Source organism: Phascolarctos cinereus, unplaced genomic scaffold (genome assembly GCF_003287225.1).
Source record: "Phascolarctos cinereus isolate Bilbo 61053 unplaced genomic scaffold, phaCin_HiC Scaffold_4;HRSCAF=312, whole genome shotgun sequence".
Classification (NCBI taxonomy): domain Eukaryota; kingdom Metazoa; phylum Chordata; class Mammalia; order Diprotodontia; family Phascolarctidae; genus Phascolarctos; species Phascolarctos cinereus.
This window is the reverse complement of record NW_027555847.1, coordinates 592572547-592587452: the sequence shown is the minus strand read 5'-3', so window position 1 is coordinate 592587452 and position 14906 is coordinate 592572547. Positions and strand designations below refer to the sequence as shown.

General features: G+C 36.9%; 1 protein-coding gene across 1 annotated transcript in view; it reads right to left on the bottom strand.

The window, feature by feature from the left end:
* Window positions 1–14906, bottom strand: part of VPS13B (vacuolar protein sorting 13 homolog B) — a 1028583-nt gene that overhangs the window by 192765 nt on the left and 820912 nt on the right. Inside the window, exon 37 of the mRNA XM_020969189.2 lies at window positions 2036–2238. Within this exon, the coding sequence (XP_020824848.1) occupies window positions 2036–2238 (203 nt within the window). The remainder of the gene's footprint in view (window positions 1–2035; window positions 2239–14906) is intronic.

Sequence of the window (14906 nt, the reverse complement as noted above, 5' to 3'; positions counted from 1 at the left end):
TGCTTGGCTGAATAAAAGAATATACTTGCAGAAATCTTTATTTGAATTAACTGAGAAGGAAAGGAACACCTGTCAAGGTAAAAAAAAAACGAGGCAAGGAAGATCCTAAATTTAAAAGTTCTGCTGAAAAGCTTCCTATTTTTTAGGAGTTTAAATAAAGACAATATGATTGTAGTCTTCTTCTCTTTCAAGCAAAGAGGAGGGAGAAGTACTACAAATGGATCTACAGTAAGAAAACAAAGACTCTTGGTAAGAATGGGTCCAGCTGTTGGATTTTACAAGTCCCAAGAAAGTTGAAATCAATTCAACAAACCTTTAATGAGCACCTCTTATGAAGGTGCTGTGCTAGGTGCTGACACTATGACCCAGGGTTTCCGAACAAAAGGGTCTTGGTATTTCCTGTGAAGGAGAAGTCTAGGTCTACTTCCCTAGAGGAAAAAGAGTATTTGTCCATATAAAATCATAGAATGTTAGAATTCAAAAGGACTTAAGAGAGTGTTTGGTTCAATCCCCTCAATTTTACAAAAGATGGAAGAAGAAACATGACCAAGGATAAGTGATTTACTTTATAGTATCAGAGATTTCATCAAAGTAAATCATTTGCAAATATACTGTGAAATATAAATGATACACTAGAGTTAATACCAAAGGAAAGATCAAAAGACTATACAGAACTGACTGAGAAAATGAGAGTCGGTGTACATAGTAGTTAGTGAGCTGGTCTCAACTCCAGGAAGATCTGAGTTCAAGTCCTATCCCTGATTTATTCTGGCTTTGTGCGCCTCGGTAAATGTCTTAACATCTCAGTGCTCTGAGAAACCTGAATATAAATTGTAGAGAAGGTACTGACCTCAATAAGTGGGGGGAGTTTTCACACCTGGAAGTTCCCTATACCAGTGAAATCATGGGTTCTGGTCCTTTTCCCATAGGGGTCTGTACATCTTTGACAAAAGTGGGTGGCTTTCCAAACACAAGCCACGTGCCTAATTCATTTAGACTAAGGATCAGAAAACATCCAGAAGCAATAGGAAGGAGAGATGTGGCATGAGGCCAGTTTTCTTCTCTTTCTTCTGATTTTTATTGTAAGAGAGAAAATAGAGACAGGTGAAGTGGTCAAAATGGGGAAGAGAACAGGATGCTCTAGCCCTCAAAGTGCAGAGACAGCCAATGCCCTTACAATGCAATGTTACAGGATTGTTTTTTTTTTTCCCAGTTGTTGTTTCTAAGAGGAGATCTTCTGCTGGCATGAAGTTACTGCTTCTACTTAAAGGAGCAGTGATATAGAGATAGCTGTATTCTTGGGAAACCAACAGAAACTGACATAGATTACAACTGAATGTGTGGGGATTTCTCTCAGTCACTGACCAATGAATATCCCCCCAAACTCAGGGAGTATTGAAGAGATAATCCATATGCCTTAAAGTAGGACTTTGTAACTTTAAAAAAATGTATATTGTTGAAAAGCTGTGACAATGCATGTAGAATTTTGGAGTTTCTGAGCCTTTAAAAATTATACAGAACTACAAAATTCCACGTATCTTTTACATTTAACCATTTTTAAGCTGAACATTTCAATTTCTGGGCTTGGGTTCATTTTCACATATCGCAAAGAGGTGCCAATTTCTCCAAATGATAAATTACATCAACACATATGTCAAATTTCTTTAAATTTTCTTACTGTGGATTAAGGGTACATGTGCTAAAGAGCTGAATATGGCATTATATGTTAAGTATTAATGATCCCTTTCTAAGGGACCTAGCTATACTTGCTAATGTGAATAGTCTTATTTTGCCTATTATTATTATTTATGAATATTATTAGTAGTAACTGTTATTAATGGTAACTTATTAATGGTAACTGTGCTTAGGACAAGTTGACAACCAAGGAATTATTTAAAATAATGGGAGAGTAATTGGATAATCCTTTTTCCCATCAAACCAAAGTTTAAAAAATTAATACCACTTAAAAAAAACAACTAAAAACATTAATTAAGAAGTTATTGGAATATGAGAACTCTAGATAACTACCACAGACCTGTATTAGCCCTCCTCTTAAATCAATGAACACTTTTGGAATGGACTGCTCTGGGCCAGGATTACCACTATGTTTACACCATTTAGCTTCCAGACTGGCAGTACCGCAGCAGGGCCCTATTAGAACTCGGCTTTTTTCTTTGAGACTTGTTTTCAGGAGAAAGTCATTTATGTTGAGTAGCAATGATGATCCAAGAATTACACCTGAAAAATAAGAAAAAGGCATATGCATGCTTCATTACTTTTGCCCTTGCTACAAAAAAATGTGTTTCTTTTTATATAGGAATATATTCTTTTTCAAGCCTTTATCCCATTCCTTTCTTCATACTGTATTCTTTTTCAGCTGACCTTCCAACATACTTTGATGGAATTTATATAAAATCTTAGTTATGAAGCAGGTATACTTCATGCACATTCCTAACAAAGTACTATTTGCCAAAACATTATGACTTTTTCCATGTGTGATCATTTTAAGGTTTATGAGTAGAGATAAGCTTTTCAAATGACTATATGAAGAATAAGAGCAGCGGCTTCATTAGACAATCATTACTCTGATAGGAAACAGCAATTTTCTGGAATTTCTTTTTTGCTTTACTCCAGTTTTTCACCATACCCCCTTCACTGAACATCTATGTTAAAATTCTACCATTTGAAACAATCAAAATAACTCAAAATTTGTAACATATGTTTTCTAAAATTTCAGTTTAATCCAAACTTCACACATCATAACCACTTGGAGTTTACAAAGCCTTAAAAACAGATAGTGGCAGGTTAGATTTATTGGAGAAATGATATGCTATAGTTCAAAGTAAACATACTCAGAGAAGGAATACACTTTAAAATATAAGCTCTCTTTTGAACTTAAACTGAGGAGTACAGATCAAAACCATTTCATAAAACCAATGGTGCTCTTTAAGATATTTAGATGCAAAGTTGAGAGGGGGAGGGTTAGTTTTTTTCCCCCTCTATGGAGTTCATATTCTGAATTGTCATTGTGAATACTGAATTTCACTAGACTGAGTTTGTAATGCCTATAGCTTATTTTTCTAATGAAATTTGATCCTCACAAAAGATGAAAGATTAAAAAACACCTAAGGCCCTTAGCATACAGATGGTTCGTGGTACTTACTACTTTGAATTTTCTAACTTGTGGTGGAATTTTATCCTGTATATGTTGAATATTCTCAATAATGAAAAAGCTGAGGGGAGGATATTAAAAAACAGGTTTGGATGAATAATTTTCTCTTCTGTTATGATGGTAAATAGAAGAACTTTAGATTGGAGTCTAGAGAGACCCAGGTTCAAATTCTACCTCTGACACTAGTATAGGAATTAACCTCTCAGTTTCAGTTCTGTAAAATGGGGATAATACCTATAGTACCTACCTCTTAGGGATAGTGTAAGAATTAAATGAGATCATATATTTAAAGTACTTTAAACCAGAAAGCTCTATATAGGTATATATCATCTTGAATCATCACATTTATATTTATTAATTATATTTCTATTTTCCTCTTTATAGGTTTCTTAATTCAAATTGTTTTTACAGTTATTATATGTCCTCTCATTCAGGTGAAGAAAATGCAAGTGGAAAAGGAGGAAAATGAGAAATAGAAGAAAGAACAGAAGAATCAGAGCTTGCCTAAGAAGAGGATCACATGGTTTGAATATCCTGGTAAAGTATCTGCAATAGCTCCGACAGGCTAAGATTAATTATCTAAATGTACAATGAATTAAACTCTAGAAATATGCTGTAATGGAGTTAGAAAAGGACATAGTGAATTTGTTATCCCCTCCCAGAAGAGCTGAATTAATACACTCTCACAAATGTGTACCAGTGGATTCCTTGGCTATTTGCATTATACCACTGCCTCAGTGAGATACACAAAAATATCAGGAGTAAAATGATAGAAGCAGTTTTAACTACTTCCACCTTCTCTTCTAGATATTGATATCCAGTATATCTGCATAATTACATGCTAAAAAAAGACATCCAGAGAGAACTAGAATGACAGGTATATGTTGTGAGTCCAAAGTTTTTCTGTAGGAACACATATCTGAGACTATAATGAAAGTTAATGGGAAAACATGGATTGATTTATAGATATATGCTTTACAGCTGTCAGTTATATTCCATAAAGTGAAATACATACAAACCAGCATATCTGGCCCATGTTCTATGCATGCCTATGGAGGTACACTTGAATTCTAAAACCACAAAATACACAATTCCCAACTATAACCTATAGTTAAATGTACAATGCACTTAATTTGTACATTTAAAGTGGATTAAAATGTTACTAAAACAAGTATGCGGTAATGACATTTTTTACCAACTAATCAAAAATGGCCTTGCATATAGCCCTAAATTAGAGGAGCTGGGGCTTAGAGGTCAACTACATATACATCAATTGCCTAGGGACTAGCCTAGCTAAGTTTGGACAAGTTCATCTCTGACGGCTGTCTGTCCATCCTGTGATGCTTTTCTTCTTTAGCCATAACAACTCCTGAAACAGTCTAATAAAGAAAATAGAGTCTGTGATCTGCATCACTGGAGGGGGCACTCACGTTGTTAAAATCAAGTACTTAATTAACATACAATTTCTTAAGTGCTATAGTGGCAGGATCCTAATTGATTATCTTTCCCTCCCCACTGACAGTGACTGTTGCAAACCCTCCCTTCTCTCCCGAAAACCTATGTCATCATCTCCCCAATCCCTCGCACTTGAGAACCTCCACTCATATTTTACTGAGAAAAAAGAGGCCACTCACTGTGAGCTTCCTCTTTTTATCTCAAAACCCTCTGACATCATCTCCCTTCTCTCACCCACTATTCCAGTCTCTGATGAAGAGGTGGCCCTTCTTGCTGAAGGCAAATGTTAGCATTCACTCTCGATCCCATCCCTTTCATATTCTTCAGCAGAATGCCTCCATTTCATCCTTACTCTCATTAACCTTCAGCCTCTTTTTATCCACTGGTTCTGTTTTTTCTGCCTACAGGTTTGCCTATATCTCATCCATCCTTAAATATACCTTACCTCAAGCTTACCATCTCTCCAACTACTGTGCTACATTACATACACTCTCCTTCCTTTCTCAGATGAATTCTTTGAAAAACCTATTTATACTTGGGAGACACTCTTTTTACTCTTAACTTTTTGAAATCTGCCTTCTGACCTCACCATTCAATTGAAACTGCTTTCTCCAACATTACCAGTGCTTTCTTAATAGAAAATCTAATTATCTTTTCTTAATTCTTACCCTTCTTGACCTCTCTCCAGTAGCTGAAACTGTGGCCACTGTTGCCTGCCTATTCTTTTCTCTCTGGGTTTCCAGGACTGTTCTTTCTTGGTTCTTCTACCTGTTTGTATACTCCTCAGTCTTTTTTGCTGGATCTTGATCCACATTTTGCCTAACTGTGAGTAGCCTTCAAGGCTCTGTCCAAGGTTTCCTTCTCTTTTCTCTCTTTACTCTCATTTAATGATTTCAGTAACTCCTATAGGTTCAATTATGATCTCTATGCAGATGATTCCAAGATCTATTTATCCAACCCTAGACTCTCTTCTGAGCTCTAATTTAGCATCATCAACTATCCATCATTGGGCATTGTTGAACTGGATGTCCCACAGGCATTTCAAACTCAACAGGTCTAAAACAGAAATCACTATCTTTTCTTCTAAACTCACTCCTTTTTAAACTTCCCTATTACTGTCAAGGGCACCACCTTCTTCAAGTCACCTTGCTTCTCAATGCCTCACTCTTACTCGCCTCATATTTCTCATCAGGTGATGAAATCTGTCTATTCTATCTTCATATTTCTCATATAATTACCCTTTTTTCCACTCACACAGCCACCATCCTACTTCAGGTCTTAATTACTTCTCACTTGGACTATTTCAATAGCCTTCTAATTGGACTCCCTACTTCTCAATTCTAATGCATCCTTCGCACAACTGTCAGTGATTTTCTTAAGGCACCAATCTGACCATGTCAAACCCACACCCTCCTCCCCTCACCCCCGCCCCACCCCGCCCCATCTCCATCCATATTTTCCCATTCAGTAAATTTCGTTGTTTCCCTATTACCTCCAGGACCAAAAATACATTTATCTGTTTGGCATTTAAAGACCTTTACAATCTGACTCCAACCTACCTTCACACATTTAGTGCACATTACCTTCTTTATATATTCTGTAGTCCAGACAACCTGGCCTTCTTTTTTTCCTTTATCTTTTCCTTCATGCCTTTGCACTGGCACCTCTGTCATTTAGAAACCTTAGTTTCCTTCAAAGGCTCAACTCAAGTGCCAACTTCTATATATGGTCTTTCCTATTCCCTCAACTTCTAGTGATCCTCCTCAAACCCAATAAAACGCTCTGTATTTATAGTTATCAGTATATATGTACAGATTGTCCCCTTGGCTGGACTATAACGTACTTGTTTTCACTTTTGTTTTGTATCCCCACTGCCTACACAATGCATGGTGGTACAAAGAAGGAGCTGAATAAAATGTCTGTTCATCAATCCAGCTGATAACAAAATCATTTACAGCCCAGAGAATTACAAATATTTATTGAATTCTTTCTGTTAATTCCTTTTGGCACTTATAATTTGAAAAAATAATACGCTGAGACTTAATTATCTCAAAAATACACTTAATGATCTGGATAGCTTATGTATCACTATCACATCTGCCTATGGATAGCAGCAAATTATGAAGACAAGTCTTGCAATATGGCAACATGCTGAACAGATAATCTGGATCCAGGAAGCCAGAAGTTGGGATACAGTGGTAATTTAATGGCAGGAAAATAATCAAGAGGCTGAGATAATACAGAAGTGTAAGTTCAAGACAAGGTAATGAGGTCAAGTTAGGTAAGTATGCCAAAGATCAGACATAGATACCATATAATGGAAACAAAGACGCCCTGAAACTAAGTACTAGCCTGCCTCATGCAGGAAAACGTAAACGTTTTCTAACGTAGCAGGATCCAATGACTGACTTTCTAAAATGTGGCCTGCTTGGAAAAAAAGTCTAAATTTTTACATGACCTATCCAACTCGGGCAGATCCCGACACAGTGCACTTAGGCTCTTTGTTTACATTGGTAACGACTTCTTTATTTCCATCATTGGTTCTTCTGTTTTTTGATATCTCCTAACTGTAGGAATTCCCAAGGGGTAGCTCCTCAGCCTTCTTCTATTTTCTGAGTTACTCTCTCAATTAGTTTTTCCATTCTTAAGACCACAACTTTAGCTTCTGGATTGACAATGTCAAAATCTAGTTTTTCAGGTGTGACCTCTCATCTAAGCATCAGTCCTAGTTCTTACTGACAAAAGATTCTCTGAGAATATTGTCATTATCCTCAAAGAAACGTGTGAAACTGAGCTCATATTCCCATATACATAGCTGGATTATACTTACCAAGTAAAGTTCAAACTTTTTTGCTTAGCACTCAAGGTCCTCCATTATCTGGCCTCACCCTACTTTTCCTGCCTTATTTCACACTAGTCCCCTTTACAGGTGAGGGCCCCAGCTAAAATAAACCTCGGGTGCCTGAACATCCCCTCCACTTTTCTGGTCTCCACGCCTTTGCTCACGATGTTCTTAGGATAGCTGTACTCACCTTCTTTGCCTGCTAATTTTTAAACCTTTAAAACCCAGCTCGAATGCCACTCCCCCCACAGAGTATTTTCTTACCCTCACTGTCCATAATAAACTTATCCCTTGGACCTTACATAGTATTTTGTTTGGCATTTCTCTAAAGTACTTAGCTGTAATAATGCTTATTACAACTATCTTTGTTTGTGCCTTGTGAGGCCAGGACCCTTTGTATTCAATCTAGACTTTTCATCTCCACCGTGGCTACGCACACCAAAGCCATCTTCTGCTTCACACAGAGTAAACACTTAATAAATGGTTGCTGAATTTATTAATTATAGAGAAAAGGCACTCAATTAAACATCAAACTCTGAGTTATTAACAGGAGGAATCAGTGCCTTTTGGGCCCTGTGCCTGCCTAGAGCATTGTCTATGAGGGCACATGAAGGGCACATATTTGAAACCATGAATTGTAAAATCTGGGAACCTAGATTGTGAACTGTGCAGCCTAGACTGAAAGAACTTACTGTATGGATCTTTTATCCTACTAACTGGATGTAAACTGTTAATAGTTGGGGTATGTGCTGTCTTATCATAGAAAATCATGGCTCCAGAGCTGGAATGGACTCTGAGGTAATGTCCTTGACCTTCTGTAGTTTACAAAAAATTAAACTGAGACCCAGGATGGAGATGGGGGTGGTGGTGGTGATTAAGGGATCGTCAGTGGATTTCATGCAATGCTGGGCGCAAAACGGGTATTTAATAAATGATGGCTGAACTGAACTGAATCTATGTTAAGCCCATGCACTTCATCACTTCTGGCTCTTTGTTTTCTTTCTTATTAGAGTTTGCTTTCTTTCATGTTATATCCTCCAGTAGAATGTAGAAACTTTTTTCCTTTGTCTACCACCAAGTTCAGGGCCTTGCATACAAAACATGCTTAACGAAACTTTGTTCAAGTTTTTTTTTCTTCTTTTGTTCCCTTTCTTTCCTCCTACAACCTTTTCTGTTTTCTTCTTTCATTCTCACTTTTCCCCCGCCTCCCTTTACACCCTCCCCCCTAATCCAACTATGGGCCTGCTGAATCCTCAGGGCAGTGTTCAAAGTTTGAAGGGCTGCTCATACTGACTATAACAGACATTAAGAGTCATTGAGAAAAGATAAAACCTTATAGACATTAGTATCCCCACCTCATTTCCTTCTTTCTTTTCTCCTAAATACCACTCTCCTTACAATAACTACACATTTACTTGCAAGTCAAGATTTAAACAACATACTCAACTCATTCAACCATGACTGCTTCATACACACATCAACCTGATGGATCCAAGTTTCCCAAAGAGATACCTTGTACACTGAAACTCTGAGGGCCCATACTAACTCCGAGAAGATAAACTGCAGATGAAATGCTATTTGTATCAGGAGTATCCATACTGGAAAATCCCTGTACTGATGAAATTACAGATTCAGACTTAAACTTCAACCCAACTCTGAAAAACACCACTATCACCTATATTCCATATTTCTGCCACAATAAACGCAAAAATAATGAAAATACAAAAATAATCCTTGGGACTTATGCTAAGTTTATTAATATTTTCTTACTATGATCTCTCATGAGAAGCTGACCTATAAATACAGCATCATCTTTTTCCATTAGGAAACATTCTGAATATCTTTTTTGGAACTAAACGAATCTCCACATATATCTATATCTATCTATATGTATATATATATATATATATATATATATATATATATATATATGTATATATATATATATATATATATATATATATATATATAATCAGCATACAATCAAACAAAGGGCTTCAGGGAATATTGGGAGCTTATCCAATTAGTATGTCTGGGAGTATTAGCATAAGTATTCTCCCCCTCTCCTCAGCAGAATATAAGCCCCTTTAATGCTTCATTTTTGGTTTAGCATCCCCAGTGCTCTGCAATATGGCAGGTATTTAATAAATGTTCGCTGAATTTCAGTACTGAAACACTTTTAGTATTTAAACATTCCTAGCAAAAACTGCCTAGGTAATTAAATTAAGACACAAATTCTTCTTAGATGATAGTACTGTTCTTTAAGGCAGAATATTTCTTGAGTAAGGATAATAAAAAGCTGACCTCTTTAATACATAGTTGGCCTTGAGAAAGAACACAAAGAAATATACCTGAAAACAAAACAAGACTTTGCACAAAAAAGTCTAATGGCAAGATTTTCAATCACTTTATGGAATTATAGAACATGAATACATAGTAGGAAGTTGTTTTTCTGATCACCTTATGGGTCATCTCCAACAACTCATTGCCCTTCACTTCTTCCTACCCACACATGCTTTTTTGGCAGATCTTTTCATTAACTTTCTTAAAAGTCTGTAACAGAATTTGGGATCCAAGTTTCACAAACTAATGATTAAATTATACCTTTTGTAGCAACATATGTAATATATTTTCTAAATCAATGGGTCTGATAAACAGAAATAGTCTTGCTCTGTTTGGATTATTTCTGCATATTGACATGCTTTTCATTGAGTGCAACAATTTGGTTTGAGAACAAATAGCTTCATGACTTTTAAAATACTCCTTCAGGAGACTAATAAATGTGAACCACTTGTTTTGGACAGTGTTTACAAAATGGTGCCAGCCCAACATTGTCAGGCTCCACTTAGAACCTTAGTAACGCTCCTATTCTCTGCATGCTGACTGAGCAAAATGCAATTTTGATCAAGCTTCTGTATATCATTAGAAAGATTATACAATGATGACATGTGCTAGCAAGGCATATCCAGGTACTTTTTTATGCAGCTGGAAGTGATCTAATATTACTAGAAAATCTTCAAGCATGTGTTAGATACTATCCAGAAGTTAATTTGCATATGAGTTAAATATCAGAATGCCTCAAAAAGTAAAAAGCTATGTGTCCCATAAAGAAATAGCATACTTAAAAAAAATCCATACAGTCCAAGTCTTGTTCAACTGAAGCATGCAAGAATGAAAGTTTAATACCCTAACTTGAAGCAGAGAGAATTTATTGTTTTCAGGATCAGAATTGGTGGGACAGTCCAGGTTGTACAAAGGCCAGGCAACAGAAAACTTCGCTCCTTCCTGCCCATCATCACAACAGACACTATCAAGACAGAATTTGATTCTAATACATACAACAACAACCAAAAAAGCTGGGGGCTTTTAGAACGCCAAGTCCATCAGAGAGTCTTATCACATGGAACGGCCTTCAGAAATTCCGCCTTAGAACTCTTGTAACACTTTGTTGTTGCTGTTCAGTTGTTTATGATTCTTTGTGGCCATATCTGGTGTTTTCTTGGCAAAGATACTGGAGTAATTTGCCATTTCCTTCTCCAGCTCACTTTACAGATGAGGAAACTGAGGCTAACAGGTTATACAGCTAGTAAGCGTCTGAGGCCAGATTTGAACTCAAGAAGATTAGTCTTCCTGACTCCAAGCCTGGCACTCTACCCACTAAGCCACCAAGCTGCCCAAAACTTTATGTCTTTTTTGAAAATAAATAAAATTCCATATGCTCTTAAGAGTCCTTTATGTACATGCCTTATGAAATCAGGTCCATTGCTTTATTTACCTTTGTATCTCCTTCAGATACTTGGTGAACATGGAGTCAGCAAGTTTTCATCAAGAACATGCCAGACTAACCAAATTTCCTTTTTTAGACAATTACTAAGCTGGAAGGTCAGTGTAATGCTATAACTGTAATTTGTCTAAATTTTAGCTAAGTGGTTAAACAAAATTTCATATGCTAATTCTTACCAGAAATTAAGAAACACAAAATAAACCAGCAGCTCTCAAACTTTTTGGTCTCAAGACTCCTTTATACTGTTAAAAATGATTGAGGATCCCAAGGAGCTTCTGTTTATGTGGGCTATATCTATTCATATTTGCTATGTTAAAAATTAATCTGGATAAATAGTTTAAATATTCATTCATTTGGAATTACAACAATAAGGCCATCATATGTTAATATAACATTTAAAATATAAAATAACTTTATTTTTCAAAACAACAAAAATTAGAAATAGTGACATAATTTTACATATTTGAAAATCTCTTTAATATCTAGCTTAATAGAAGACAGATGGATTACAATATCTGCTTCTTTGCTTTGATATGTTGTTTCTATTGAAGTATATGAAGAAAATCTGGCCCCACACACATAAGTAGTTGGAAAAAGGAGTATTTTAATAGCCTTTTAGATAATTGTGGATACTCTTCTTTGATATCACATCAAAACTTGACAAGTGGTAATTTCTTAAAGGTTAGGTACAAAGTGGAATCTGAAACCATTAACAATGAACTTTCATATTTTGTTATATTAAAATCCACCCACGGATGATTTTATGACATCGTGAATCGGTTATTTGGAAAATAACGGTTCACTGAGCTACGTAGATGTTCCAAATGTTGACACATTTCAGTATACAATAAAAATACACCTGTTAATATCACCACTGATCTCGCAACGAAGTCTTTAAATACTGGGGAGCTGTCAAACTTATGGTGGCAGACACAAAGTTTCCAAAATTGCAGTTTTTGCTGTGAAAGTTTGATTATTATAACTGGCCAAATACTGTCAGTTGTTTTCCTTGAAATGACAGGCTTACTTCATTCATTTTCAAGAAAACATCTGCCAAATATGCAATGCTGAATAACCCATCTTGTTCTATGAAATATTAAAAATACATGCACCAGAGGGTAAAGATTTAATAAATAGTGCTTCATCAAGGGTATTCTTAACTGGAAATGGCTTTTTAAAGAAGCACTTTTTAAAAATATTGCAAGAGTGTGACAGTAAAGAAACGACTGCCAGTACAATTTGGGTGCCACTGCTCTGATTCATGCTCAGCCATCAGGTGGTTTTATTTGCCTTTGCTTTGTCCTATCAGTGCTAAATGTAGACCAGTTGTTCCAGGAAAAGCTATGAGATTCAAAAATGTTATTTAATACCTAAAAGAAACTCATCCTCAGTGATTAGTTAGTGCTGATACTAAACAAATTTAAGCAAAATACGAAGTCCAGCCACATCTGTAGATCTATTCATTTGTAAGGCAAAAATATAATTCTGCAAATGAAATATTAACTGCATCTACATGTTTGTAGCTGAATCTTTAATTCACAGATCATATGGCCTCTGGAAAATTTCACCGTTCACTCATGAAAGTATGAGAGTAAAATAGGCAACTGACATCACGGTATTATTATGAAAATAGTTTCGATCTTGTGCACCCTCTGAAAAAGTCTTGGCATCTTCAAAACACACTTTAAGAACTCCCGTACAAAATGATAGTGCTCTTAGATGGATCTGAGTCTAAGTTGAAGGGTCAGACCTAAAAAGAAGTCATAAATGCCTTTAGCTCATTGCCATTTTGGAAAGAGGTCTCTAGTGGAGTGCTACAGGGGTTTATATTTAGCTCTGTGTTGATTAACATTTTAATCAGTGACTTGAATGAAATAATAGATGACATGCTTATCAGATTTACACATAACACAAAACTCAGAGGGGTGTGTGTGTGTGTGTGTGTGTGTGTGTATATTTTAGGCAATTGGGTTTAAGTGACTTGCCCAGGGTCACACAGCTAGTCAGTGTCAAGTGTTTGGTCTGAGGCCGAATTTGAACTTAGGTCCTCCTGACTTCAGGGCCAGTGCTCTATCCACTGCACCACCTAGTGGCCCCACAGAGGTATATTTTAGCAAACCAGGTAACACAGTAAGGAACCCCAAAGACCTGAAAAGGTCAGAACGCTCTGTAAATTTAGAACTAAGTAGGCGATAGTCCCGTTACACTATCTCCTATGCCTGGAATAACACTCTTATTTCTGCTTGCTGAAGTCCTTCTCTTCCTGCACAGTCTATCTCAGGTGCTACCTTCTCTGTGACACTTCCCCTTATTGTTTACTCTGTCCAGCCAGAACACATCTAGAATATTATGTTCAACTGGGTGCCAGACATTGATGAGGTAGAGTGCCCAATGGTGAAGGGACTCCAACTAACAAAATAATAGGATAGGTAGGAGGAACTAGATACATATATGTCTGAGAGAAGAAAACACTTAGAGAGTATGTCAGCAGTCTTCAAGTACATAGGTTGTCATGTGGCAGAGATTAGACTTGTTCTGTCTCATTCTAGTGGAGAGAACTAGGAGAAGTACATGGAAGTTGCAGAGGAGCAGTTTTTGGTTGGATGTAAAGAAAAACTTCCTGATAATCAATTATCCAAAGGTAGAATGGTTTTTCTCTCATCACAAGTCTTCCAGAAAAGGCTGGACGACTATTTGTCAGGCACGTTATAGAAAGGATTTTTGTTTAGCTCTGGGTTGGACACATGACTATGAAGATGACCTCCAACTCTGTGATTCCACAATTCTCTGTTATCTTGAGTTGTACAATAAATGTTAATTGAATGAACAATATAGTCCAGGGCTCCCAACTAGGTCATCATAATCACCTCATTTACCAGGAATTCAAGGACCTTCTCCAACAATCTTCCTCCCATCTACTTTTTCACTTATTACATGCTACTGCCCTCCATGCTTTCTCCAGTCCAGGGGTAGGGAACCTGTCACCTCAAGGCCACATGTGGCCCTCTAGGTTCTCAAGTGTGGCCCTTTGAATCCAAACTTCACAGAACAAATCCCCTTAATAAAAGGATTTGTTCCTTAAAACTTGGACTCAGTCAACAGGCCACACCCAAGGGCCTAGAAGGCTACACGTGGCCTTGAGGTTGCAGGTCCTCTGCCCCTGCTCTAGTTCAATATAACAGAACTCCCTAATCTCATCCTATCCTTTCCTGTGTCCATGCTTTCGTGCATGCTGTCCCTCAGGCCTGGAATTACAAATCTCTATTTCTGTCTGCTGAAATCCTTCTCTTCCTTCAAGGCCTACGTCATGTGCTACCTCCTCTATGACCCTTTCCCTTATTGCCTCCTTGGATTGCTCATGTCACTCTGTTCAGACCTTTCCTGTGCCCTTACAATGCAACCGGTATTAGAGTTATCTGCATATTTGTCTCAACTGCCACCCATAAGATTCTTGAGGGCTGGGACCATCCGTTGTTTCATATCTATATTCCCAAGTGTATCCACTGTTCACTATGCCACACATAGAAGAGATGTAGCAGGTATTTAACAAATGTTTGTTGATTTGAATCAATTTTGAAAACACACTTGAAAATAGGGTTGGCAGTTGCTGTCACATTCCTTGCCCTGAGGCTTATGGATGTGTTTAACACAGA